This window comes from Orycteropus afer, unplaced genomic scaffold (assembly GCF_000298275.1).
Source record: "Orycteropus afer afer isolate SDZICR_OR568_19922 unplaced genomic scaffold, OryAfe1.0 scaffold00213, whole genome shotgun sequence".
Classification (NCBI taxonomy): domain Eukaryota; kingdom Metazoa; phylum Chordata; class Mammalia; order Tubulidentata; family Orycteropodidae; genus Orycteropus; species Orycteropus afer.
In genome coordinates this window covers 5,966,258-5,991,351 of record NW_006921800.1, presented here as the reverse complement: position 1 = coordinate 5,991,351, position 25,094 = coordinate 5,966,258, and the positions used below count along the sequence as shown (strand labels likewise).

At 37.6% G+C, this 25,094-nt stretch overlaps 1 protein-coding gene across 1 annotated transcript in view; it reads left to right on the top strand.

Annotated features, from left to right (window-relative positions):
- Window positions 1–116: 116 nt before the first annotated feature.
- Window positions 117–25,094, top strand: part of NEGR1 (neuronal growth regulator 1) — a 1,298,229-nt gene continuing 1,273,251 nt past the window's right edge. The window contains exon 1 of the mRNA XM_007948327.2: window positions 117–292. Coding sequence (XP_007946518.1) covers window positions 117–292 — 176 coding nt within the window. The remainder of the gene's footprint in view (window positions 293–25,094) is intronic.

Below are 25,094 nucleotides of genomic sequence, written 5' to 3'. Positions count from 1 at the left end.
AAAAAAAAAAAAAAAATCCTGTGGCGCGCCGCCTGGTTCCCGGGAAGACTCGCCAGCACCAGGGGGTGGGGGAGTGCGAGCTGAAAGCTGCTGGAGAGTGAGCAGCCTTAGCAGGGATGGACATGATGCTGTTGGTGCAGGGTGCTTGTTGCTCGAACCAGTGGCTGGCGGCGGTGCTCCTCAGCCTGTGCTGCCTACTACCCTCCTGCCTCCCGGCTGGACAGAGTGTGGACTTCCCCTGGGCGGCGGTGGACAACATGATGGTCAGAAAAGGGGATACGGCTGTGCTTAGGTAGGAAAAACGGCGTGCTTTTCGTACTTGTCTCAGTCTATCTTTCTGTCTCTCTTTTCGCCTTCCTTGCCTTTTTAAACCGAGTTATAATGCTGGTGGTGATCACTATCAAAAGACCATATCTCAACAAATCCAGGTGCTGACTCTTCCCAGAACCCTGGCCCTTTTATGGTGGGGCAGGTAGCAAGCTGCACTCGTGATGCTAAAGCACTTTGCAGAACGCCAAGTAGCCCCGGGATGAGTGAAGTGTGAGGTTTAGGAGGAGGGGCAGGTGCCACTTTGAAACAATTCACAAGGTCTCTGTTTTACTGCCATGGGGTACTCTTGGAGAGTCTGACAAGTTTATCAGGTTTGTTTCTATTTTACACTAGCATAAGCGGTTTTTCCAAACTGCTCGCTCCCTGCTCCCATTTATTTTCCCTCTCTCTTCAACACTTAGACTCAATTTCTTCTTCTTCAGCGTTCTCTTTCCTCTAGCCTCCCTTCTTCCTTTTCTCCCTCATCTTTTTCTTCTTCCCCTATCTTCTCCATGTTATTCCCTTTTTCCCTCCATTGACTTTTTTAAAAAATTATTTTATATTTTCTCACTTCTCTCTCCCTCCCTTATTTTTTAAAAATGTCTCCTGATTTTCCTCACCCTTTTATCTTCACCACTCTAATTTCTGATCCTATTAACACCCTTTCCTCCAGTCTTCAATCTTTTCCTTTTTTCACAATCTCCATTTTTCTTCCTCATTAATTTCTCTGTTCTGTGTCTTGTCTTCTGCTTTTGACTCCCTTTCCATTATCTACCCCACTTCCCATCCCCCTTTCTCATCCCTGTCACATACACATATGCATGTTCCCTTTTCCCCCCTCTAGTACCATTTTCTCACTCTCACAAATCTCTTTTTCATAAACACACTCCCTCACATACTCTCTGTCTCACATCCTCACACACATTGGCACTTACATACTCAAACATCCACTTTCACATTAGATTCTCTTTCACCGTTTAAAAGGCACACACTCTTTCACTGTTCCACACTCTGTCACTTTCACACATGTGTATATATGCCCTCTCCCTCTTGATTCCTTCCCTTCCCACCTTCCTCACTCCTTCCATTTTCAGTTTTACTCCTTTTTATCACTCTCCTCTTTCCTTCTTTTCTCTAAGCTTAAGCACTGAAATGATTTGCCACTAATGAACAACCATAGCAACACCCTCATTTCAACCCCAAGCAACACTGCAGAGTGAGCTTCTGGAAACCTTTCAGAAAATATAAATTGATGATCAGCAATGCTTAGATCTAAACAAGACTAAATGCTCTTATTCCTTTATTTCTCATGACCCTCCCTTCTCTTCCTGACACCCCCACCTGACGCACACCTCATATCTCTTTGAAAGATCTCCTTTCTCTCCACTGGGTGGTAGTTGGCTTGTAAGTGTGGATTACACAAAATCAGTATACATAGCATGTCTAAAGTGAAAGAGAGTAGGATATGTTTCTGTTTGAATCATGCAACATATTTTAATTTTAATGATGTGGGTGTGGTATATGACTTACACCTTCTGATACACACTTATGAGTCTAAATTCATGTGGAATAATATATTTTCTGATATAAATGAATAGCACATGTTTTTATATCATGATGTTGTCTTTGCTATAAACGAAGAATGCCACTGAATGTATACAAAATAACCTAATTATTTTTAACCAAGTAAAATACTTTTTCATTGCTAGTAATAGTGGTGAACTCTTTGAAAAGCATAACCACAAAGGATGTAAATTAAACCCATATTTACATTTTTTGTATTAAGTTTGTTTTAGAAGTTTGAGCAGCAGTGATAAGGATGAAACATTATCTTCAGAGGCTTCAAACACCTATCATGACAGTAGCAATCTATATGTTCTTTAGCTGTATATTTGTAATGAGCGTTAACATTTTCAGCCTAAAGGGTTTTATAGAGTGCTTGCTTTTTGATGATATATTTTGACAGTTTGATTCTTAATGAACTATTTAGTAAATACTAAGCTTCATTAAAATAGCTAGACCCACCTTTTTCTTCTAGGAGATGTTTAGTTCACTCATTGCTTCCAGCAGTGAACCTTCTCTCTATAACATGCAGGAAGAATATCTTTCCAGTGTTGTTGGTTTGGTGCAGCCTTTGTTTACTTTATGTACACTGCATCTTATCCATTTATACATATGGATATGTGCTTGAGTTTTGTGATATTTTAGGGAAGTTTTGACTTTTAAACTATTAAAAGATAATAGAAACTCTTATCTCTTTTCAACTATGTTTCCAATCAATTACAGGTTTTTTTCTTTTTTTTAATTATTTATTTTTCATAAACAATTATTTCTTGTCATATAAAGCAAACATTTTATCTGCATTATTTTTAATGAAAGTAATTTCCATAAGGAATTTATACTTCTTCAAGGAGTGTCCTGTTTTCAAATTTTCCATAGATTTTAAACTAACTTAACATTTAGCTTATATATAAAAAATCACTAAGTTAATAAAAATGTTACAGCTGGTATTTACTGTGCTTATAGACTAATATGGACAGAGCTTAAAGACATAGTGTGTGAATCATATTCATAGAGTAAATATTTCTCATCAAAAGTAATGTCACAAAATTTTATTTTATGTTTTTGTTTTAGATACTCAGATTAACCTTTGAGGTTGTTCTCTAATTCATTGGAAAACAAAGAAAGACAATACTGTCCTTTAAACACATATCTCCTCCTATCAAAGTACATGAACCTTGTGATCAAGAGTTTACTGCATTACATGATATAATTTGTCAAGTTCTACAGCATAGTCTATTTCTTTTTAATGTAAATATTTTTCTAAGTATTTTTAATAAAAAGCAAATAGTGGCAACAACACTTATCAAGCAACTTTAAGTATTAAGGCATAAAAGTGCAAACATGCCATTCAGCAACTCTGTTGTTTGTGGTTGCATTTATGAAACAGAAGTTTAAATGTCAAGTGATATATTTTTAATTTCTAAAGTGCCAGAATGTCTGTGTTTGAGATAAGAATCAAGAAAAACACAACTTTCCTTAATTGAAGCTGTAATACCCAAGGGAAATCCTTTCTGACATCTACTAACTTCATCTATCATTTTGCAAATCATCTCTGTTTTCCTTAAATGAAAGATGTATAATAAAATTTCATTTAATAACTTCAATATCTTTATCATTATAACCTTGCCTTTTAAGGTGAGTGAAGCAATATACTAAATGTCAAAATGTACCATACTTTTAATAATGTTATTCACTGTTCAAACTCTTAAGGATTCACTTAGTCTATTTGGACTTTATAAAGTATTTAATCATACATTTGATCATACACCTATTCAACATAGTGACATTTGATAGCTCCCTTACTTTAACTTTATTTATTTAGATTTAAATAAACACATGAATATCTAAAGTATGATATATATTTTTTGTAATTTGCTACATGTATCATTGTTTTCATTAACTTATTAAATATAGACTTTGATTGCTACTACGCTTAATGCCTTTTTTATAGAGCAATTAACTTTTTCCCCAGTCTTCAAATTGCATTTTGTAGTACACTGAAGATTTGAGTTAATATATTATAAAGTAGATGAGAACAAGAAATGCTAGAACCACACTGGTTGCTATTGCAAGTGTTCCTAGACCTGGAGAATTGAGGGTAATGTAACTCTATGCTGGATCAATGCATAAATTTCAGATTAAAAAATAAGCTTGCATTTTCTTCAATGTGAAAAAAAATGCTTATTATTACCTTCTTAACAAACACAGTTATGTAAATATGTCCAAAATATGTAATGTTCTTTGGAAACAATACTAGGAACATCCTCGTTTGTATATTCTGAGTGCTTGCACAATTTTTTTTTTAAACTTACCATTGTTAAGCCAATTCTTTCAGTCTATTTCTAATTCAGTTCTTCTCTACGAATTTGTGCATTATTAGCTGACTTCCTGATAATATGAATTCAAAATATCCCATTCTCTGCTTATAGTTCTTTAACCAATATGAGGAAGAGATTCTTTTTTAAAATGTGATGTCTTCTTTCACCTTAGCAAAATTGACCTCAACTCTTCCATTGTAATGCAACAAAACTGTATGGGCTCTTACAATATTGTAATAAGGAAGAAGACTTTTGATTAGAACAGAGGGGAAATTTCCATTGGAAATCACAAAAGTTTTCCAAGTAAATTTAGAAGTGAATATGGCAAGTATTTGTTTTTTCTCAACCTATTTGTCCAATATATTTCACCTTTTTGATGAGGCTACTTTGATAAATTAGTTTTCATTTGAAATGTATTCTATTATATACATTCAAGTAAATGATTAACATATTTATGTAGAATTACCAATAGCAGTAGAAATCAATTTTGCTGTACTTTTGGTTTATCATGGGAGAGTCTAGATATAGTTTGTGCAGGTATTCCGGCACATCGATGCATCATATGTTCCAAATGCACTGTAACTATATAGACAGACGTTTGTAGTATTTAAATGAATAGGTATTTAAAAAATTATGTGCTCATGAATGGTATCATTGAGTAATATTTTTAATATTCTGAAGGTGTTTTTATTCCTCTTAAAAAAAAGTAGGGGGTAGAGATTGATATACTGAGTCAATTTGGAAAAGTACATACCAGTATATGGAATAAAGTGCTGCATAATTACCCGTAGTGATTTACAGAACTATTGTATTAATATAATGTATTATTTAGTATTTTAACACACACCTATATATTACATTAGGAGCTCTGGTAGCATAGTGGCTAAGGCACTTGACTGCTGACCAGAAGGCTGGTGGTTCAAACCCACCAGCCACTCCTCAGAAGGAAGATGGGGCAATCTACTTCCGTAGTGATACTGCCTCGGAAACCCAAGAAGGGGTCACTATGAGTCGGGGCCGACTCGATGGCACATAACAACAACAACACAATATATTACATTAGGAGCTCTGGCATTTGACTAAGGCATTCGATTGCTAACGAGATGGCTGGTGGTTCAAACCTACCAGCCACTCTTGGGAAGGAAGATTGGGCAATCTGCTTTCATAGAGATATCTCCTCAGAAACCCAAGAATCGACTCGCCCGCAGTGAGTTTGGTTTGGTTTCATATATTACATTAATGAACAGCATCTCATTCATTCACTGCCATCAAGACTGTTCTGACTCTTCGTGACCCCTCCTTGGGTTTCTGAGCCAGTATCTCTACGGAAGTAGATTACCCAGTCTTCCTTTTGAGGATTGGCTGGTGGATTTGAAATTTATTTTTGCCCAATTTATTTAATTCAGAAATGGTAAGCCAATCGTGGCTGTATCAGTCTTCAAGCACATTCAAATCATCATCTGTGTCAATCCTGGGCCTGACTGAACAGATCCATTCTTCATACTTATGGTACTCTATGTCATTGAAGGACTATGGAAGAGCTAATACTTCAGTTTGCATTTCCCAGTCTTTTATGTCAGCTGTCTTCAGGCTGCAGTTTGCCAATGGGAGGTACTTTTGGTAGAAGGAAAAACCTAAGGAAGAGAGAGGCCAAAGTATTCCTCCACATCTTTTATTACTGTGGCACTGTTCAGCAGGGTCTTTGTTCCTATTTCCACTAGATAGCTGGGCCCTGGACTTCTGTTATTATCCCATCTCTTTGTCCAGACTAAGAGTGGTATTGGCTTCCTGCTGCTGCTGACCTCTGAACTATCTCACTGTGACCTGTTTGGTTTAACTATTCTTCATCCCCTGTATAATCAATTCCTAGCAATTAATTCCCTTTATTTTGAATATTCAGCATGGTTTATGTTTTCCTGGTGGAACACTGATTGATACGTGATAATAAAATAACAGTTGCAGTGATTTTCATTATAGTTGATTAACTACTTTTCCCATAGCATTATAATTGTTAAATACTAACACTGTAGATAATAATTGCTTAAGGACATAGGCATAACACCATTTTGGCATACTACAAAGAATACACTGGGGCTTTTTCTACATTTAGCTTATGGTAAGAAAAATTAATCAAAGTTATAAATATGGAATTAAATATACAATTGAATACATAATTTCAGTAGATAAAATACATAATGTTGCTATGGGTGGGAATATATAAATTGATGAATACATATTGACATGATTCAATAATATAGTGTCTTCTTTAGACTATATAAAAGAGAACTAGGGCTAGAATCTGCTTGTGAGTGTGTGATGAAAATACTGAGGCAATTCCTACAGTGCTGCTTATTGAAATCAATAGGTATTAAACATTTTTCTTGAATGTAGCTTAATACCTGAGGAGCTAATCAAAGTTTCTGGATTCTTATGAAGTATATAACCATAACAATGTTCATGATTCAAGTCTTTGGCCATTGTAGGAATTAGGCTCTGAGACCAATTGGATTCTATGATTAGAAATCAAATCCCTTCCTACCATATTCCTGTTTCAAAATGGCATAAATTAAAGTTATACACATCACATAACTTACATAGAAGAGCTAAGGGAAGCTTCAAAAGTGGAATGTTTTTTTTTCTTTTTTTTCCTACTCCCTCACTCTAAGCTGAGTCCTAGATGATAAATCCCCCTACCTTCCATAAACACTTTCTTAGAAAGACCCTTATGTAAGTGTCTGCTTAATTGTAAGCAAGTGCTCATCATCTAGTCCTACTTTTGTTATGTATCTGTACAATTTTGCATAAAAGAGGTTAGTTTGAAACCTCTTTAATGAAATGACGTGTTCAGGGATGCTCTGGAGAGAATTTCTAAATTGAAAGGAGAGTAAGTTCTCTAGGAGCTCTGGTGGCATAGTGCCAGAAGGCATTTGACTTCTAACCAGAAGCTGGAGTTTCAAACCCACCAGCCACTCCTCCAGCAATCTACTTCTGTAGTGATACCACCCCTGAAACCCAAGGAGGAGCCGCTATGAATCGGATCCAACTTGATGGTAGTGAGCTTGGCATGTTTTATTTCTAAGTTCTATAATGCTGTTATAACAGAAATATAACAAGTTGATGGCTTTCACAGACAGGAATTTATTCTTTTCCAGTTTAGGAGATTAAATGTCTAAATTCAGAGTACCAGCTCTATAGGTTGGGTGAAGACCCTCTACTTTGGGCTTCAGCTTTGCCTCTGTTCCAGGCCCACCGGAGCTAGATGCTTCTATTAACTCAGGCAGCTGATGGCTGCTTAGACTGACCAACCCAAGATCAGCAGGTTAAATGGCACAATCCCAAGATCAACAGAAAACACAGCAGGCCTCTGGTTCAAATGCAGGAACTAGAGATGAAGACTCAACCAAATGCAGTATCCAAATGTTCGGAAGAGCTGTAGACTTTTCCCAAAGTTTTTATCCTTATATACTGGAAGCAGGCCACACCCTGAAGTCAATTCCTCTTCAACTGATTAGGTACTCCCAGCACATTCGACAGGAGCTCTGGTGGCGTAGTACCTAAGACATTTGACCGTTAACCAGAAGGCTGGTGGTTCAATCCCACTACCCACTCCTCAGAAGGAAGGTTGAGCAATCTGCTTCTGTAGTGATACCGCCTCGGAAACCCAAGGAGGGGTCGCTATGAGTCAGATCTGACTTGACTGCAGGGAGATTTTTTTTTTTTTTGAGCACATTCCACGGTGTTGGTAGTTATAATCTCATCATGGAGAATCACTATATGCAGCTGCCGAACACACAAAACCACGGCCCAGCCAAGTTGAAACACAACCTTAACTACCACAGGAAGGAAGTTGAAATACTTAATCTCTGCCCTCCCAAAGGTTTGTTAATCCATTAAAGATTACCATTGACACTTTTTTACGGAAAAGAGAAAATATAATTCATTGCTCTATTTTTTTCCTGATAGCATCATTTTACCTGCCTTTTGGCTTGTATGTTGTTGCTGTTGTTATGTGCCGTGGAGTCGGACCTGACTCATAGTGACCCCTCCTTGGGTTTCTGAGGCAGTATCACTACGGAAGTAGATTGCCCCATCTTCCTTCCAAGGAGTGGCTGGTGGGTTTGAACCACCAGCCTTCTGGTTAGCAGTCAAGTGCCTTAGCCACTATGCTACCAAAGCTCCCTTGGCTTGTATAGAGGGAATTTAAAATTGTATCACATGCAGTTTTTTCACAGGTTTTTTGTGTTTCAAGCTCACCAGTGGAAACAAGAACTTCCATACTAATAAAAAGTGAAATCTATGCTTTTTCTACATAGGCATAATTATCGTCAAATTAGATTTTAATTACTCCACTGCTTACTTATTAGAGGGAAAAAATGTAGTATTACAAGATATTGAAGAAATAAATTATAATTTTTTTTAAGTTTTGTCAGAACACATTTTCTATTCATGCTGTATTAGTTTTAATTGGTAAAACATCTGAGTGTGTAAAGTCCACGAATTTTGTTTATTAGTATATCTGTAGGATTTTGCAGAGAGCCTGGCATATATCAGGCCAACATCCATTCATTTTTGAATTAATGAATGAAGGGAAGGATAAGTGAAGGAATAAATGCATTGTGTATTTTAGTAATTATCTCATATTTTAATCATTACAGTATCTTTAATACTCGGTAGAATCTGCAGGATGACAGTAATAAAGTACTTTTTATTGACTCTATATGTCAAAATTCTCTGCTTTAAATAATTCCTCCAGAAGTCTTAGAAGGGTGTCAAGACACATATGTGAAATAGTTCATTGTCTTTAATTGCAGAACAGTCTACTAGTGGATCTTAAAGAAATGTATTGAATACTAGAAGTTTTTTTTTTAAATAAAATATTAGACAATCTGAAGACAATTCTCATAATGAAGGTATGTATTTTTAATTAAAATTTCATTTTATGTGTATATTGTGAACCTATGTTAAGATTTTAGATTTCAATGTAATAAACTACACGGTGTGGCTTTTCTAGCCATAGTGTTTGTAACTCCCACTTTGCCATGAGCAACTGAGTAGCTGATTGTTAAAGTTATCCAACTGGTGTGTTTCTGTTGGAGAAGCGGGAACCAATCTTCTGGGAAGTTCACTCTCTCTCAGGTGTATAGAATTCTGATGTTGGAATTGGTTGGTTTTCCCACTCTGCCAGGCTCAAAGTGAGCCCTCTGAGAGGAAGAAGGAAGTTTCTCTGACTGCCAGCTGAGAGAGACGTGCTGCTAAAAGAGACGTGCTGCTGCTGGGGGAGATGCACTGCTGAGAGAGAGACAGGAGAGAGATGCACTGAGAGAGATGCGAGAGACACACACTGCTGAGAGAAAGAGATGTGCTACGGAGAGAGACTGACAGACACAGTCTGCTGAGAGAGACAGGTGGCTTAGAGAGCCTGAGTGTGTTCCTGAACTTTAATTGTAGCCTCTTGCTTCCCTAATAAACCCTATGTTGTTGTTGATGTTATGTGCCCTCAAGTGGGATCTGACTCATAGCAACCCCTCCTTGGGTTTCCAAGGTGATATCACTAGGGACGTAGATTGCCCAACCTTCCTTTCGAGGAGTGGCTGGTGGGTTTGAACAGCCAGCCTTCTGGTTAGCAGTCGAGTGCCTTAGGCCCTATGCTACCAGAGCTCCCCCAACACCGCATAATCTGTGAGTTCTGTGTGGCCACTGCAGCAAATTATTGAACCCAGCTGGGAGGTGGTGGGTGCCAGGAGATGAATGGTTGGTGTCAAGGTTAGTAAGAGTGCTGGAGGGTGGCAGCATGTCTAGCCTCATAAGAACAGACCTTGGGCTGCTGATAGTGATTCTGTTTTCCTCTTGTGGAGTTAGAGGAGGTCAGAAGAAGCCAACTCCTTGCCCCTTTTGCAGTTGGTACCAGGAGTGGGGTGGGATTTGTTGCAGTGGCTCCAGAATCATAGAAGCATGGCTCTTTGTTTAAAAAAAGAAAGAAAGAAAAGAAGAAGAAAGGGACCTGGGACGTGAAACTATGGATTCTTAGATGGTTACTTTGGATAGTGTTACCTATTAAAAGAGATAATTGATTCAGAGCCTAGGGCTTTTGGTTACACCTAGCCAAAGGCCCAAGGTCATATACATAGAATGGGAAGATAATGAAGGTGAAGAGATAAAACTGTAATGTCTTAAATAGGATCATGTGTTTTGGATTGTGTGTTTATCTGAATGTACTATGGATATTGAATGTTCTCTCACTTATTTGTAGGTTAGAAATGATTATAAGGTATGAATAACCATAAGTCTTCCTTCAGCCAGTACTTGATTGGATATGTTAAAAGGGGAAATAGAATTTGTCCAGAAGAAAGACAGCCCTTTGTTTCAAACCTTGTGTGTAGAGTATAGGTGGTTTAGGTAGAAACCTGAGTCCCACCCAGAACCTGCTGAGTGATAAAATTTGCATTTGAAAAGACCCACCTAGAACTAATGAGAGAACAGAAGATTTGCATTTGAAGAAAGGGCCTGAAGAGAAAAAAAAAAAAAAAAAAAGACTGTTTGGCTTTTTGAATTCCAAGCAAGCAGTTAGGCTTTCCCTGTATCCAGGCAAGAAAGCCTGGTTCATGAGAGAAACCCCTTCCAGGACTGGAAATTAAAGGAAGCTTGTGACCACCTGGGTCCACTTGAGTAGAAATGGGGAAAGTGCAGCAGTGAAGAAACAGGCCAAGTTTTATACTCTTTGACCTAGACCATGGAGGCTAGGGGTGAGAGGAAAGGCTGGCTAGTCTAAAGTGAAGGAGCTGTGTGGAAATAGTCCCTGAGGACTGAGGATGAAAGAGAAAAGGTGCTTGCTGGTCTGAAGTGAAGGGAAGAGTGTGACTCCCAAACTTGGCAGCTGGAACCCATGACCTAGCTGGGATGGCTAGGGCTGAGCTGACCAGAACCCAAGCAAAAGAAGAGGAAGATGTTTGACACTGAGCTAGTGTTAAGTTGCTGTGATTTGATGGCTTGCACTAGGCTGGACTTTGCTTGTTTGTGTATGCAGATGCCCAAAGTTTCCAAGCAGAACAGAAGATTGTTCAGTGAGAAAAGAACATACTTGTCTCTTCAGAGTACTGGTTTGATAAGGATGGTAAAATTAGAAATTGGCTATCTAAAGTGGGGGTAGATGAAAGCATGAAGTGGCTGGCTTACACACTGTCATGTGTGGGGTTATTCTCAAACTAATGATGAAGGGGATTTAATTTTAAGTATAAAAGAGATAATGGCTAGAAAACCAGGGGGTGTCCTGTGGTGTAGTAAATCATGATGTGGCTTTTCTAGCCATAGTGTTAATAACTTCCACTTTGACATAGTGGCTAAGGCCCTTGACTGCTGATCAGAAGGCTGACAATTCAAACCCACCGCCCTTGATTGCTGATCAGAAGGCTGACAATTCAAACCCACCAGCCACTCTTCGGAAGGAAGATGGGACAATCTATTTCTGTAGTGATACTGCCTCAGAAACCCAAGGAGGGGTTGCAATGAGTTGGATCTGACTCGATGGTACATAACAACACAACCACAGCTGATTGTTAAAGTTATCTAACTGGCGCATTTCTGTTGGAGCAGCAGGAAGCAATCTTCTCGGAAGTTCATTCTCTGTCAGGCGTGTAGAATTCTGATGTTGGTATTGGTTGGTTTTGCCACTCTGCCAAACTCATAGTGAGCCCTCCAAGAGGCAGAAGGGAGGCTCTCTGACTGCCAGCTGAGAGAGACATGCTACTGAAAGAGACATCGTGCTAGAGGAGACATGCTGCTGAGAGACAGATATGAGAGAGATATACTGCTGAGAGAGAAAGAGAAATATGCTACTGAGAAAGATAGCCTGCTGAGAGAGATGGCTTGCTGAGAGAGACGGCCTGCTGAGAGACTGAACATGTTCCTGAACTTGAATTGTAGCCTGTTGCTTCCTTAATAAACTCCATAATCTGTGAGTTCTCTGTGGCCACTGCCACAAATTATCGAACACAGCAGAGAGGTGGTGGGTGCCGCAGGAGGAACGGTTAGTGACAAGTTAGTAGGAGGGCCGGAGGGTGGCAGCATGTCTGGGCTTGTAAAAATAGGCCTTATGCTGCTGATGGTGATTCTGTCTTCCTCTTATGGAGTTAGAGGAGGTCAGAAGATGCTGCCACCTTGCCCCTTTAGCACAGATTTTTCCTTACTGTGGGTTGCAGCTGTGAAAATTTTGAAATTCAATGATATATTTGTTATAAAGCTTAGAAATGTGGTTTAATTTTCAGAGAATATAAGATTTTAAATTACATAGGAAGACTTTTGCCTTTTGCAGTTATAATCAGTATAATTATCAGAGAACAGGAACTGTTCAAAATGCCAACATGTCTGTTTTGACCTCCTAACTCTTTTTTTTTGTTGTTTCCACCTCAACTCATGAAGACTTCTCTTCCCTTCTCCTAAGGTTTCAATTAAACAAAATCAATAAAGATATAGAGTTAGAGAGAATTAGCTATTTGCCATGGATGAATAACTCTCAATTGTGAAAGCAGCTACATGCCCCAAACCAGAGCAGAATTTTTGTATCATTCCAACCATCTCCCAGAGGTAGGTCAACAGTACTTTATAAACCTCAGGGTATTGATACTAGCTGATAGAATTTTAATGTGGCCATATGGCTTTGATTTATAATGTTGAGGAGGTTATCTATTAGCATAGTGGTTTCTAAGCCATATCAAGTTCTGAATCCTGACAGAGGACCTTTGATGCTCTTAAGCATCTAGCCGGATTGGGAATTGATCTCTTAATCACTTCCTCTGAGAAAAGAAGACTAGAGGAAAGGAGGAATTTGGCAGTGTTGTCAGCATTAAATGATGATCTTTTGAGCAGAAGCCAATGCATTATTGTACTTTCCGAATAACGGGCAGTTTGCTCAGTTTAAACTAAAAAAGAAAAAAAAAACCTCATTGCTGTGGAGTCAGATCTGACTCATAGTGACTCCTCCTTGAGTTTTGGAGGCAGTATCACTATAGAAGTAGATTGCCCAACCTTCCTTCCCAAGAGTGGCTGGTGGATTTACACCACCAGCCTTCTGGTTAGCAGTCAAATGCCTTAGGCACTACACCACCAGAGCGCCTGCTCAGTTTAAGGAAGATATTTATAACCCTTTTCCATCTACAACTAAATTGTTCTTTATTGAATAATACAACATCTTCTACACATGGGTCTAGTGCCCATGCTTACACTACATGTTAGGCTTTCTTTAAAACTATAGCTGTTGCCTGAAAACATTAAAAATTTGGATGATTTATTGGGCCATGGGAAATGTGTGTTCTGGTATCTTCAGAAACCCCTTTCCTATCATGCAACTAAATTGAATTTAGAGATGTTAAGTGAACTAATGAGATATGTGAACGTATAAGCACTGTAGTTGGTTAGAAGGCAAGAGAGTATTGTTTGTATCATCTCTCCAACAACATTACATCCTATTACATACAGATATTAAATTAATAAATCAAAGGAACCACAGTCTTTTCCTAATCTTATTGATAAAATATTTCTTAGAATTTATTTAGGTATATTTGATTCCTAAGAAACCTTTTTTTTCACATTAATATCTTGGGTAATTGATCATATGAATATATAATGGGATTAAATATTATCTCTACTGCTTAACATAGACCTTGGCTTATAATTTGTTCTGAAAACCTAAATGTTGAGTGAAGGAATGGAAGATAGAGGGAAGCAGTGAGGAAAAATAGGAGAGAGTAAAATATGGTATATCAGTGACTTCTAATCAAATTATCTGAAGCTTTAAATCATTAAAACTCAAACTGACTGCCTTCCAGTAGATTCAGGCTCAAAGTGACCCCCATTGAATGTGCAAGGCTATAAATCTTTATGGAAGCAAATCATCTCATCTTTCTTCTGTAGAACAGCTGCTGGATTAGAACTGCTGACCTCTTAGTTAGCAGCCAAATGCTTTAACCACTACAGCACCCAAAGCTCCTTTAAATCACTGGGATGACTTACAATGAAGTCTATACTAAATGGTAGAACTACAATGAGAGGAAATACATTTTATTTCATATACTTCATTAAATAATCAGAAAAATCCTGAACCTATATGCTTCCCATGATGAAATAATGTACATTGTACAAATTGAATTTCTAAAATCATATTTTTAAATCTTTGAAGATATTCTGTTAGTAGCACTGTTCTTGCCATACTTGACACTATAGGATGTATTCTTCTTTTTCTAAATTTCAATGTAGTCGATTTATATTTCTTTTTTTTTTAAATCCCAATAATCTAGTCCTTCCTATTACCAACACAAGTCAATGTGACACAATTCCATTTTGTCTGGAGAAACCTGCCTAAAATTCTTAATCAGGAAGCTTATTCATTCTACCACATCCTTATAAAACCTAAGGAAGAGCAAATATTTTAGTTTCATAAAATCATAGGATTAAGCCTCTAGTGACTGGTAGTGACTCTGGAGACAGTGCTGTCTAAGCTTCAGATTCTTCACCTTTAAAATAGAAAAGCTAGAACTTTCCTCTAAGATTTCTGTGAGAATAAATATGATGATACATGTAGTGTTTCAGTCTAATGCCTTCCTGACACACAGTAAGGGATCAATAAATGCTGCATAGCATTGTTGTTATTTCTCAGGATCATTTTATTGAGTGCATGTTTTTCTTCCAAGTATTACCAAAAACAAACAAACTCCAGCTCATATCAACCACAACTGGGTTTCCAATGTGGAAAATCTTTACGGAAATAGATTGCCAAGTTTTCCTTCTGCAGAGCTGCTGGTGGATTTGAACCACCAACCTTCTGGTTAGCAGTTTAATGCTTAGGCATTGCACCACCAGACCTGCCTTTTTCCAAATACTAGGCCATCTATAATTATTTTATAAGACAGGTTGTAGCTCTAAAATTTGGCCTAAAACAGGGGTCAGAGGTTTTTGGTTTTATTGTATTCACTAAAGAAAGTAATATATAACTCTTTGAGCAACTATCCACTATTTTCTTTGAGCATACATCATTGATCAACTGTTTGCCCACACATCATTAATATGAAATGATAGATATGATGAGTTACTTTTGCTTATGCAGGGGACTTTATCTTCTATCTTGATTGTTTAATTTCATTGACTTTGGTCATGCGTTGAGATGCCCAGATGGGAGTGACCAGAGTTTCAGTCCCTGTTTCTCTACTTCCTGGCTGTGTGATCTTGAACAAATGCCTTACCCTATCTTAATCTCAATTTCCTTATTTATAGAACTGGAAAAGCAGTACCTCCCTAACAGAGCTAGGATTATACGAGATAATGCTAACACATTACCTCCTAGTACATAGTTAAATTTATAGCAGCTAATAATGTTATGCTGATTTCCTTTCATAATCTCAACCTGAAATTTACTAGCAATATTTACTTACTGAGATGGATATTTGTATGGATTTAAATTGCTCTGCTCTACCTATTATTTGTGAACCCTCTTTACAATATGCATTGAACATATATTTTGTATTTTAAAGATTCTATTTAAACTTTTAATGTAATTCAGCAGATATATTTGTATTTGTTGTTACTACTGAGCCCAATAAACAAATTACTCCAAATATGAACACTAAAAGAGGTTTTAGCTATTAAGGTACAGATCCAGAACATTCAACAGCACTGGAACCCCAAATGTGATGCTCAACACACTGATGGTGATTTGATTCACTCCTCGGAAGGAAGGTTGGGCAATCCTACTTCCGTAGTGATACTGCCTCAGAAACCCAAGGAGGGGTCACTATGAGTCGGGGCCGACTCGACGGCACATAACAACAACAACATCAGAAGTAAGGGATAACAGAAATTGTGTTGTCACAGGAACTGTCCAAATCATAGAGGAAAAATTATAAAGAGACAGAAGAGAAGACATAAGAGGGGTTAGAAAGTACAACATAATGTTAGTGAAGGAGCTGGAGGGTGAAGATTAACATTGATGACATAATTTGGAATGGAAAAAGTAGTAACTAGTGACAATATTGGAATAATTGATAGTATGGCTAGAATAAAATGAAAAGAGTTATCCAACTGTGAATTCTGGATGGGTTAGCAAATAATTATCCAAGAATAGATGTTCCTATATACATTTTAGTGGTTCACTGGAGCATCAGTTTGTTATGCTGAAAACGATATAATTCAGAAGCAGTTTCTATGGAATTTTCCCCGTACATTTCATTTTAACCATACATAGCATACTGAGTAGAAGCATGAAAGCTTGCTCTAGTTCTTTATATTTGCATATTTTCCAAATGCACAACAGAATGGTGCCTGTTCATTATATTGAAGAAGCCATCAACATAATGACTTAGAGTCAACTAACTTTCACTGAATACCTACTACATATGAGATACTTTCACAAAAATATGCAATAAAATATTGCTTTCCCAGTTTACTAGCAAGTAAATTCAGGCTTGGAAAATTAAAGTTAAGGTAATCTCTCCAAAGGGAACAGGAAGGAGTTGCTGAGCCAGAATTCAAATTTAGATCCCTTTATCACAAACCCAGCGCATTTGAAACTACACTAAGAAAATAATGAAATTATTGATACATGTATTGCTTCTTTAGATAGTCAACATTTTTTGAGTACTTACTGTATAAGTGTGCAATAATAAAAATCAAGACTGTGTTACGTATTTAAGGAAAAATGTAAAACTATTTTAAGTGATATTATGTGTTTAGAATATATTAGTCATATTTGTGTTCTGGATTGAAAATTCGTGAATTCTTAAAAGTATAGATATTTTGAGGAAAAAAAAACAAAAACAAAACAAACAAAAAACAAAACAAAAAAAAAAACACCTCTCATCCAAAATAAGCTCTTCCTTAATGATTACAAGCTACTGAGAAGATAAAAGAACAAGTAAATAGCTATTGAATATGTTTTATAGATAGGTGTTGAACCATTACATGTTGGATACCTTGTTGGATCTTTACAACAGCCTTCAACATTTCCACTTTACAGGTTGGAGAAACTGAAATTCATTACAGCCAAGAAATTTACTGAAGGTTACACAAGTAATTGACAGAACCAGGATTTGATCCTGGTGCTGTGTGTCCTCAAATCCATGCTCATTTTTCTTCAAATCCACAATATTTCCAGGAACTTTTTAGATACTGTTGTCCTTAAGAGAAAAGAGAAATAACAGTTGTTTGCTGTAATATTCCAAGTATCCAGTTGAATCATTTGAATGCCAATCCTTGTGTAACTATACACAGCTGAATCAATCTTCTTTATCCCTTTGAAAGGGTTAGGCAGCATGCATTGTTGAGACTGTTGTCTAAAGACAGATAGGAAAATAATAATAATAATAAAATTCAGGGACTGTAAAAGATACTTTCAATCCAATTTCACTAAACATGTCACTAATGGATTGCAGAATCTTATGTTTTATTGCAGTCAATGAGTAAAATCAAACACTGTGATTAGACATGTTGCCTTTTTATGCTAGCTGGTAGAAATGAATATATATAGCTTATAACTTTATTGAGTAAAAATTTGCTTTTATCTGATAGTATGCAATTTAAGAATTTTCCTTAATGTATTAACATACCCACCTTCTATAATCTTTATGTTGTACTGAAGAGGAGGGTAAAATAATGAATGTTCTCCTTCATGATTACTCTTTGTGTATAGAAATTTTTCCAAATATAAAGTCTTATTTTTGTCCCATATAATTCATGAACTTTTCCAAACTGATCCAGCTCAATTCAGTCTTCTCTTTCTCTGAATTCCTGTATATTTCCATTTCATAATATTTATTCTGTTGGTGTTATGTTCTGTTATGTTAAAACATATTATGCCATTTTGACTCTGCAAAAGAATATAACAGACATAGCCTTACACAAATGACATTGACTTATGTCTCAAATCCTAGAATATTTATTTATTTTTATCTTCCTTTCCTTTCTGCATTATGAGTTTGTTTTATATTTTTCTACTCCTTGAGTATTTTTCCATAAGGAATAGTTTTTTTCACATTCGTTCACCTATTCAACTATATTTGCTTACTGAGTACCTGTCATATCCTGAACACTTTCTATGAGTTTGAGATGCAGTAATGATAAAAGATGAGGTCCTTCTATTGTAGACATTACACTCTACTTCAACCTGTATTCTATAATAGTGTTATGTAGTGTAAAAAAAACTTCTATTTCAATCTTCATTTCACCAAAAATTAGCTGTTTTTAAGAAAAAGATTTTCTGAGACTCAGTTTTCTTGCCTGTCAGATGGAAATTATGATAATTACTTTTTATAACTCCAAACCACTATCTGTCAGTTTATCATATTGTGGTGGCTTGCATGTTGCTGTGATGCTGAAAGCTATGACACAGGTATTTCAAATGCCAACAGGGTCACCCATTGTGGACAAGTTTCAGTGGAGTTTCCAGAATAAGACAAGGAAATAGGACCTGGTGATCTAATTCTTTAAAAAATTGGTGAGTGAAAACCTTATAAAAAGCAACAGAACATTTTCTGATAAACTGTGGGAAGCTATGCCCTCAGTTTCAAAATATGACTGAGAAGAGCTGTCTCCACAAAATCGAGTTGACCTTAAAAACTTGGATGGAGTAAAGCTACCAGGAATTTCATTTGCTGATGTGGCACAACTTAAAATGTGAAGAAACAGCTGCAATCACTCATTAATAATTAGAATGTGTAATATATGAAGTATGAATCTAGGAAAATCAGAAGTCATTAAAAATGAAGTGGAATGCATCAAGGTTAATATCCTAGGCATTACTGAGCTGAAATGGACTGTTATTGTCCAGTTTGAATCAGACAATCATGTGGTATACTATGTTGGGAATGACAAATTGAACAGAAATGGCATTGCATTCATCACCCAAAAGAACATTTCAAGCTCTTCCCTGGAATACAAGGCTGTTAGTGATTGGATAATTTCCATATGATTACAGGGAAGACCAGTTAATAGGACTATATTCAGATTTACACACCAGCCACAAATGCCAGTGCAAATGAAGAAATTGAAAATATTTACCAATTTCTGCAGTCAGAAAGTGATTAAATGTGCAATCAAGATGTGTTTATAATTGCTGGTGATTGGGTTACAAAAGTTGGATGCAAAGAAGGATTGGTAGTTGGAAACTATGGCCTTGGTGGTGGAAATATTGCCAAAGATTTCATGTTAGAATTTTGCAAGACCAATGACTTCATTGCAAATAGCCTTTTATCAATGAAATAAACAGTGACTATACATGTGCATTTTGCTGAATGGAATACACAGGCATCAAATTGACTACATTTGTAGAAAGAGACCTTGAAGAAGATCAATATCATCAGTCAGAACAAGGCCAGGGTCTGACTGTGGAACATACCATCAGTTATTCATATGCTCAGAGTTGCAGGATGCAGGTAAGTGGAGGGAGACAAGGCCCCACCCCAAGAGGCAGGAAGTGGGAGAAGAGCCAGGACAAGACAGAGCCATGGGATCCAGTAAGGGGAGGGAGACAGGCTGCATCTCAAGGCCAGGAAGGGGGAAAGAGCCACAGGATCCAGGTAAGGGGAGGGAAGAGAGGGTTCAAACAGCTAAGGGATACAAACTTGTCTGTCCGTTTGTCATAATGTGGTGACTTGTGTGTTGCTGTGAGGCTTGAGGCTGTCCCACCAGTGTTTCAAACACCAGCAGGGTTGCACATGGTGCACAGGTTTCAACACAGCTTACAGACTGAGACAGGCTAGGAAGAAGGAAGAGGACATCCACTCCTCAAAAAGTGGCCAGAGAAAACCTTATGAATAGCAGAGAACCACTGTCTGATACATCACTGGGCAATCTTATGAGTAGTCCAGAAACATTGTCCAATACAGTGTAGGAAGACGAGCCCCTTATGTCGGAAGGCACTCAAAATATGACTGGGAAAGAGCTGCCTCCTCAGAGATAGAACTGAACTTAATGATACAGATAAAGTAAAGCTCTCGGCACCTCCATTTGCTGACATAGCACAACTCAAATTGAGGAGAAACAGCTGCAAACATCCATTAGTAATCAGAACCTGGAATGTATGGAGTATGAATCTAGGAAAATTGTAAGTTGTCAAAAAATGAAATGGAACACATAAAGATTGATATCCTAGGCATTAGTGAGCTGAAATGGATTGGTTTTGGCCATTTTCAATCAAACAACCATATGATCTACTATGCAGGAATGAAAATTTGAAGAGGAATGGCACGGCATTCATCATCGCAAAGGATGTTTCAAGATCTGTACTGAAGTACAGTGCTACAGGGATAGGATAATATCCATATGCCTGCAAGGAAAACCAGTTAATACTAATATTCAAATTTACTCACCAGCCACCAAAGCCAAAAATGAGGGAATTGAAGATTTTTATCAACTTCTGCAGTCTGAAATTGACCAAACATGCAATAAAATGTGCTAATTATCACTGGTGACTAGAATGCAAAAGTTGGAAACAGAAGAATGACCAGTAGTTGGAAAATTTGGCCTTGGTGACAGAATAACACTGGAGATCGCATGATATAATTTTGCAAGACCAACGACTTATTTGTTGCAAATACCTTTTTTCAATAACACAAATGGTAGCTATACATATGGACTTCACCAGGCAGAATACACAGGAATGAGATTGACTACATCTGTGGTAACGGGCTATGGAAAAGCTCAATATCTTCAGCCAAAACCAGGCCATGAGCTGATTGTGGAACAGACCATCAACTCTTTATCTGCAAGTTCAACTTGAAGTTGAAGACAGTTAAAATAAGTCCATGAGAGCCGAAATATTACTTTGAATATATCCCTCCTGAATTTAGAGACCATCTAAAGAATCGACTTGATACATTGAACAACAGTGACTGAATACCAGAAGTATTATGGGATGACATCAAGAACATCATCCATGAAGAAAGCAAGAGGTCATTAAAAAGACAAGAAAAAAAGGAGACCAAAATGGATGTCAGAAGAGACTCTGAAATTTGTCCTTCAGTGGAGAGTAGCTACAGCAAATGGAAGAAATGACAATATAAAAGAACTGAACCAAAGATTTCAAAGAGCAGCTTGAGCAGACAAAGCCAATTACTGTAATGAAATTTGCAAAGACTTGGAGTTAAAAAACAAAAAGGGAAGAACAGGCTCAGCATTTTTCAAGCTGAAAGAACTGAGGAAAAAATTTAAGCCTCAAGTTGCAATATTAAAAGACTCTATGGACAAAATATTGAATGATGGAGGGAACATCAAAAGAAGATGGAAGGCATACGCAGAGTCCCTGTACCAAAAGGCCTCGTCGATCTTTATCCATTTCAGGAGGTGGCATATCTCAAGAACCAATGATACTGAAGGAAGTCGAAGCTGCACTGAAGGAAGTGGTGAATAACAAGGCTCCAGGGATTGATGGAATACCCATTGAGACGTTTCAATAAACGAATGCCCTGCTGGATGCACTCACTCGGCTATATCAAGAGATTTGGAAGACAGCTACCTGGCCAACTGACTGGAAGAGATCCATATTTGTACCCATTCTAAAGAAAGGTGATCCCACTCAAAAAATAACTCACTACTGTCGAGTGAGATCTTGACAACTCCTCCTTGGATTTCTGAGGCAGTAGCACTACAGAAGGAAGGAGATTGCCCAACCTTCCCTCTGAGGGGTGGCTGGTGGGTTTGAACTGCTAGCCTTCTGGTTAGCAGTCAAATGCCTTAGGCACTACACTATCAGAGATCCCACAAAATGTGGAAATTATCAAACAATATCATTAATATCACATGCAAGTAAAATCTTAGTGAAGATAATTCAAAAACGGTTGCAGCAGTGTATTGACAGAAAACTTCCAGACATACAAGCTGGATTCAGAAGAGGACATGGAACAAGGGATATCATTGCTGATGCCAGATGGATCTTGGCTCAAAGCAAAGAATACCAAAAAGATGTTTACTTGTGTTTTATTGACTATGCAAAAGCATTTGATTGTGTGTATCATAACAAATTATGGGTAGCATTGATAAGAATGGGAATTCCAGAACACTTAATTGTGCTCATGAGGAACCTGTATATAAACCAGGATGCTGTCATTAAAACAGAACAAGGGGACACTGCATGGTTTAAAATCAAGAAGGGAGTGTGTCAGGGTTGTACCCTTTCAAAATTTTTAATTCAATCTCTATACTAAGCAAATAATATGAGAAGCTGGACTATATGAAGAAGAATGTGGCATCAGAATTGGAGGAAGAATCATTAACAACCTGTGATATGCTGACGACACAACTTTGCTTGCTGAAAGTGAGGATGACTTAAGGCACTTACTCATGAAGATTGAAGAATATAGTCTGCAGTATGAATTACATCTCAATATAAAGAAAACAAAAATCCTCACAACTAGAGCTATGTGTTAGATTGGGTTCTCCAGAGAAACACAAAAACCAGCAAAGTGTGTGTGTGTATATATATATATATATATATATATATATATATATATATAGAGAGAGAGAGAGAGAGAGAGAGAGAGAAATTTATCTTAGGCAAATGGCTCACAAGCGTATAGAAGCCTACAAGTCCAAGCCGACAAGTCCAAGTCTCTGGAGGAAACGCTTTAGCTTTCATAAGCACAGGGGGCTGAGAGATTCAAGGCTGGCAGGCAGTACACTGGTTGTTGACTCCAACAAAAGATGAATCCAAGATATCCAGGCTGAGCGGTGGACTGCTCACTCATGGAAGTCTGTAGTCCGCACACCAGGGTTCCAATCCCTCAAAGAATGTGTCTCTTCCCAGGATGTCCCTGGTTATCCTGGAAGCAGGCCACACCCCTAGGGAAACTCCCCTTGGGCAGACTGGCCACTCAAAACACAGTCATCTGATCCCATCATGGGAACAACCACACAGAATTGGGGTCCAGCCAAGTTGACACACAGCTCCAATCATCACAAGCTATAAGCAGCATCATGATGAATGGAGAAAAGATTGAAGTTGTCAAAGACTTCATATGGCTTGGTTCTACAATCTACCCTGATGGAAGCAGAAGTCAGGACATCAGATGATGTACTGCACTGGGAAAATTGGCTGCAAAGGACCTCTTTGAAGTATTGAAGAGCAGAGATTTCTCCTCGAGGACTAAGGTGCACTTGACACAAGCCATAGTATTTTCAATCACTTCATATGCATGTGAGAGCTGGAAAATGAATAAGGAAGACCAAAGAAAAGTTGTTGATTTTGAGGTGTGGTGCTGGTGAAGAATGCTGAAATTGCCCCATGGCTATTTTAGCCCCATGCTAAAAGATCTAACAAATTTGTCCTGGAGGAGGTGTAGCCAGAATTCCCCTTGGAAGCGAGAATGGCCAGACTTTGTCTCACCTACTTTGGTCATGTTTTCAGAAGGGAACATTCTCTGGAGAAGGATGTCATGTTTGGTAAGGTGGAAGGTCGAAGAAAGAGTGGAAGGCCCTCAATGAGATGGATTGATACAGTGACTGGGTGATGGGCTCAAGTATAGCAAGGATTATGGAGCTGGCGCAGGACCAGGAGGTGTTTTGTTCTCCTGGCATAGGGTCACTTGGGTTGGAGATGACTTGACAGCACCTACAACAACAACATCAAGTTGAAGGTGAAGCTGAAGAAAATTGAAATAAGTCCGTAAGAGCCAAAGTTCACCAAAAGTATATCCTGCATGAATTTAGAGACCATCTCAGGATTATTGACATTTTGAACAGTACTCACCTAAGGACAGACATGTTGTGGCATGACATCAAAGACCTGATAAATGAATAAAGTAATAGGTCATTAAAAAGACAAGAATGGAAGAAAAGACCAAAATGGATGTCAGAAGAGATTCTAACTCTTGCTCCTGCATGTAGACTAACTAAAACAAATGGAATACATGAAGAAGTAACAGTGCTGAATAGATCATTTCAAAAGAGTGGCTTGGTAAGACTAAGTATAATGCAGTGTGCAAAGATCTTGAGCTAGAATCCCAAAAAGGGAGGAACATCCTCAGCATTGCTCAAGCTGAAAAACCTGAAGAAAAAACTCAAGCTTTGATTTGCAATATCAAAAGATTCTATAGAAAAATATTGATGCAGGAAGCTTCAAAAGAAGAAGAAAAGAATATACACAGTACCTGTACCAAAAAGAAATGGTTGATGTTCAGCAATTTCAGAAGGTACCATGTGATCAAGAATTGATGGTATTGAAAGAAGTCCAAGCTTCATTGAATGCATTTGTGAAAAACAAGGCTCCAGGAATGGAAGGACTACCAATTGAGATGTTTTAGCATTTTGATGCAGCCCTGGAAGCATTCACTCATTTATGCCACAAAATTTGGAAAACAGCTTCCTAGCTAACTGACTTTAAGTGATCTATATTTGTGAACATACTAAGCAGAATGTGGAAATTATCAAACAATACCATTAATATCACAGGCAGGTAAAATTTTGCTGAAAATAATTCAAAAACAGTTGCAGCAATACATGATGGATAGGGAACTGCCAGAGATTCACGCCAGAAGCATAAGAGGATATGGAATGAAGGATATCATTGCTGATCTCAGATGGATCTTTGCTGAAAAGAGAGAATACAAGAAAGCTGTTTACCTGTGTTTTATTGACTATGCAAAGGTATTTGACAGTGTGGATCATAACAAATTATGGATACCATTACAAATAATGGTAACTCTGGAATACTTAATTGTACTTACACACAACCTGAATATAAACCTAACAACAGTCATTTAGATAGAACAAGGGGATTTATGGATTGAAACCAGGAAAAGTGTGCATCAGGGTTGTATCTTTTCACCAGCCTCTTCAGTCTGTATGCTGAGCAAATTACCTGAGAAGCTAGACTATCTGAACAAGAATGAAACATCAAGATTGGAGGAAGACTAATTAACAACATACATA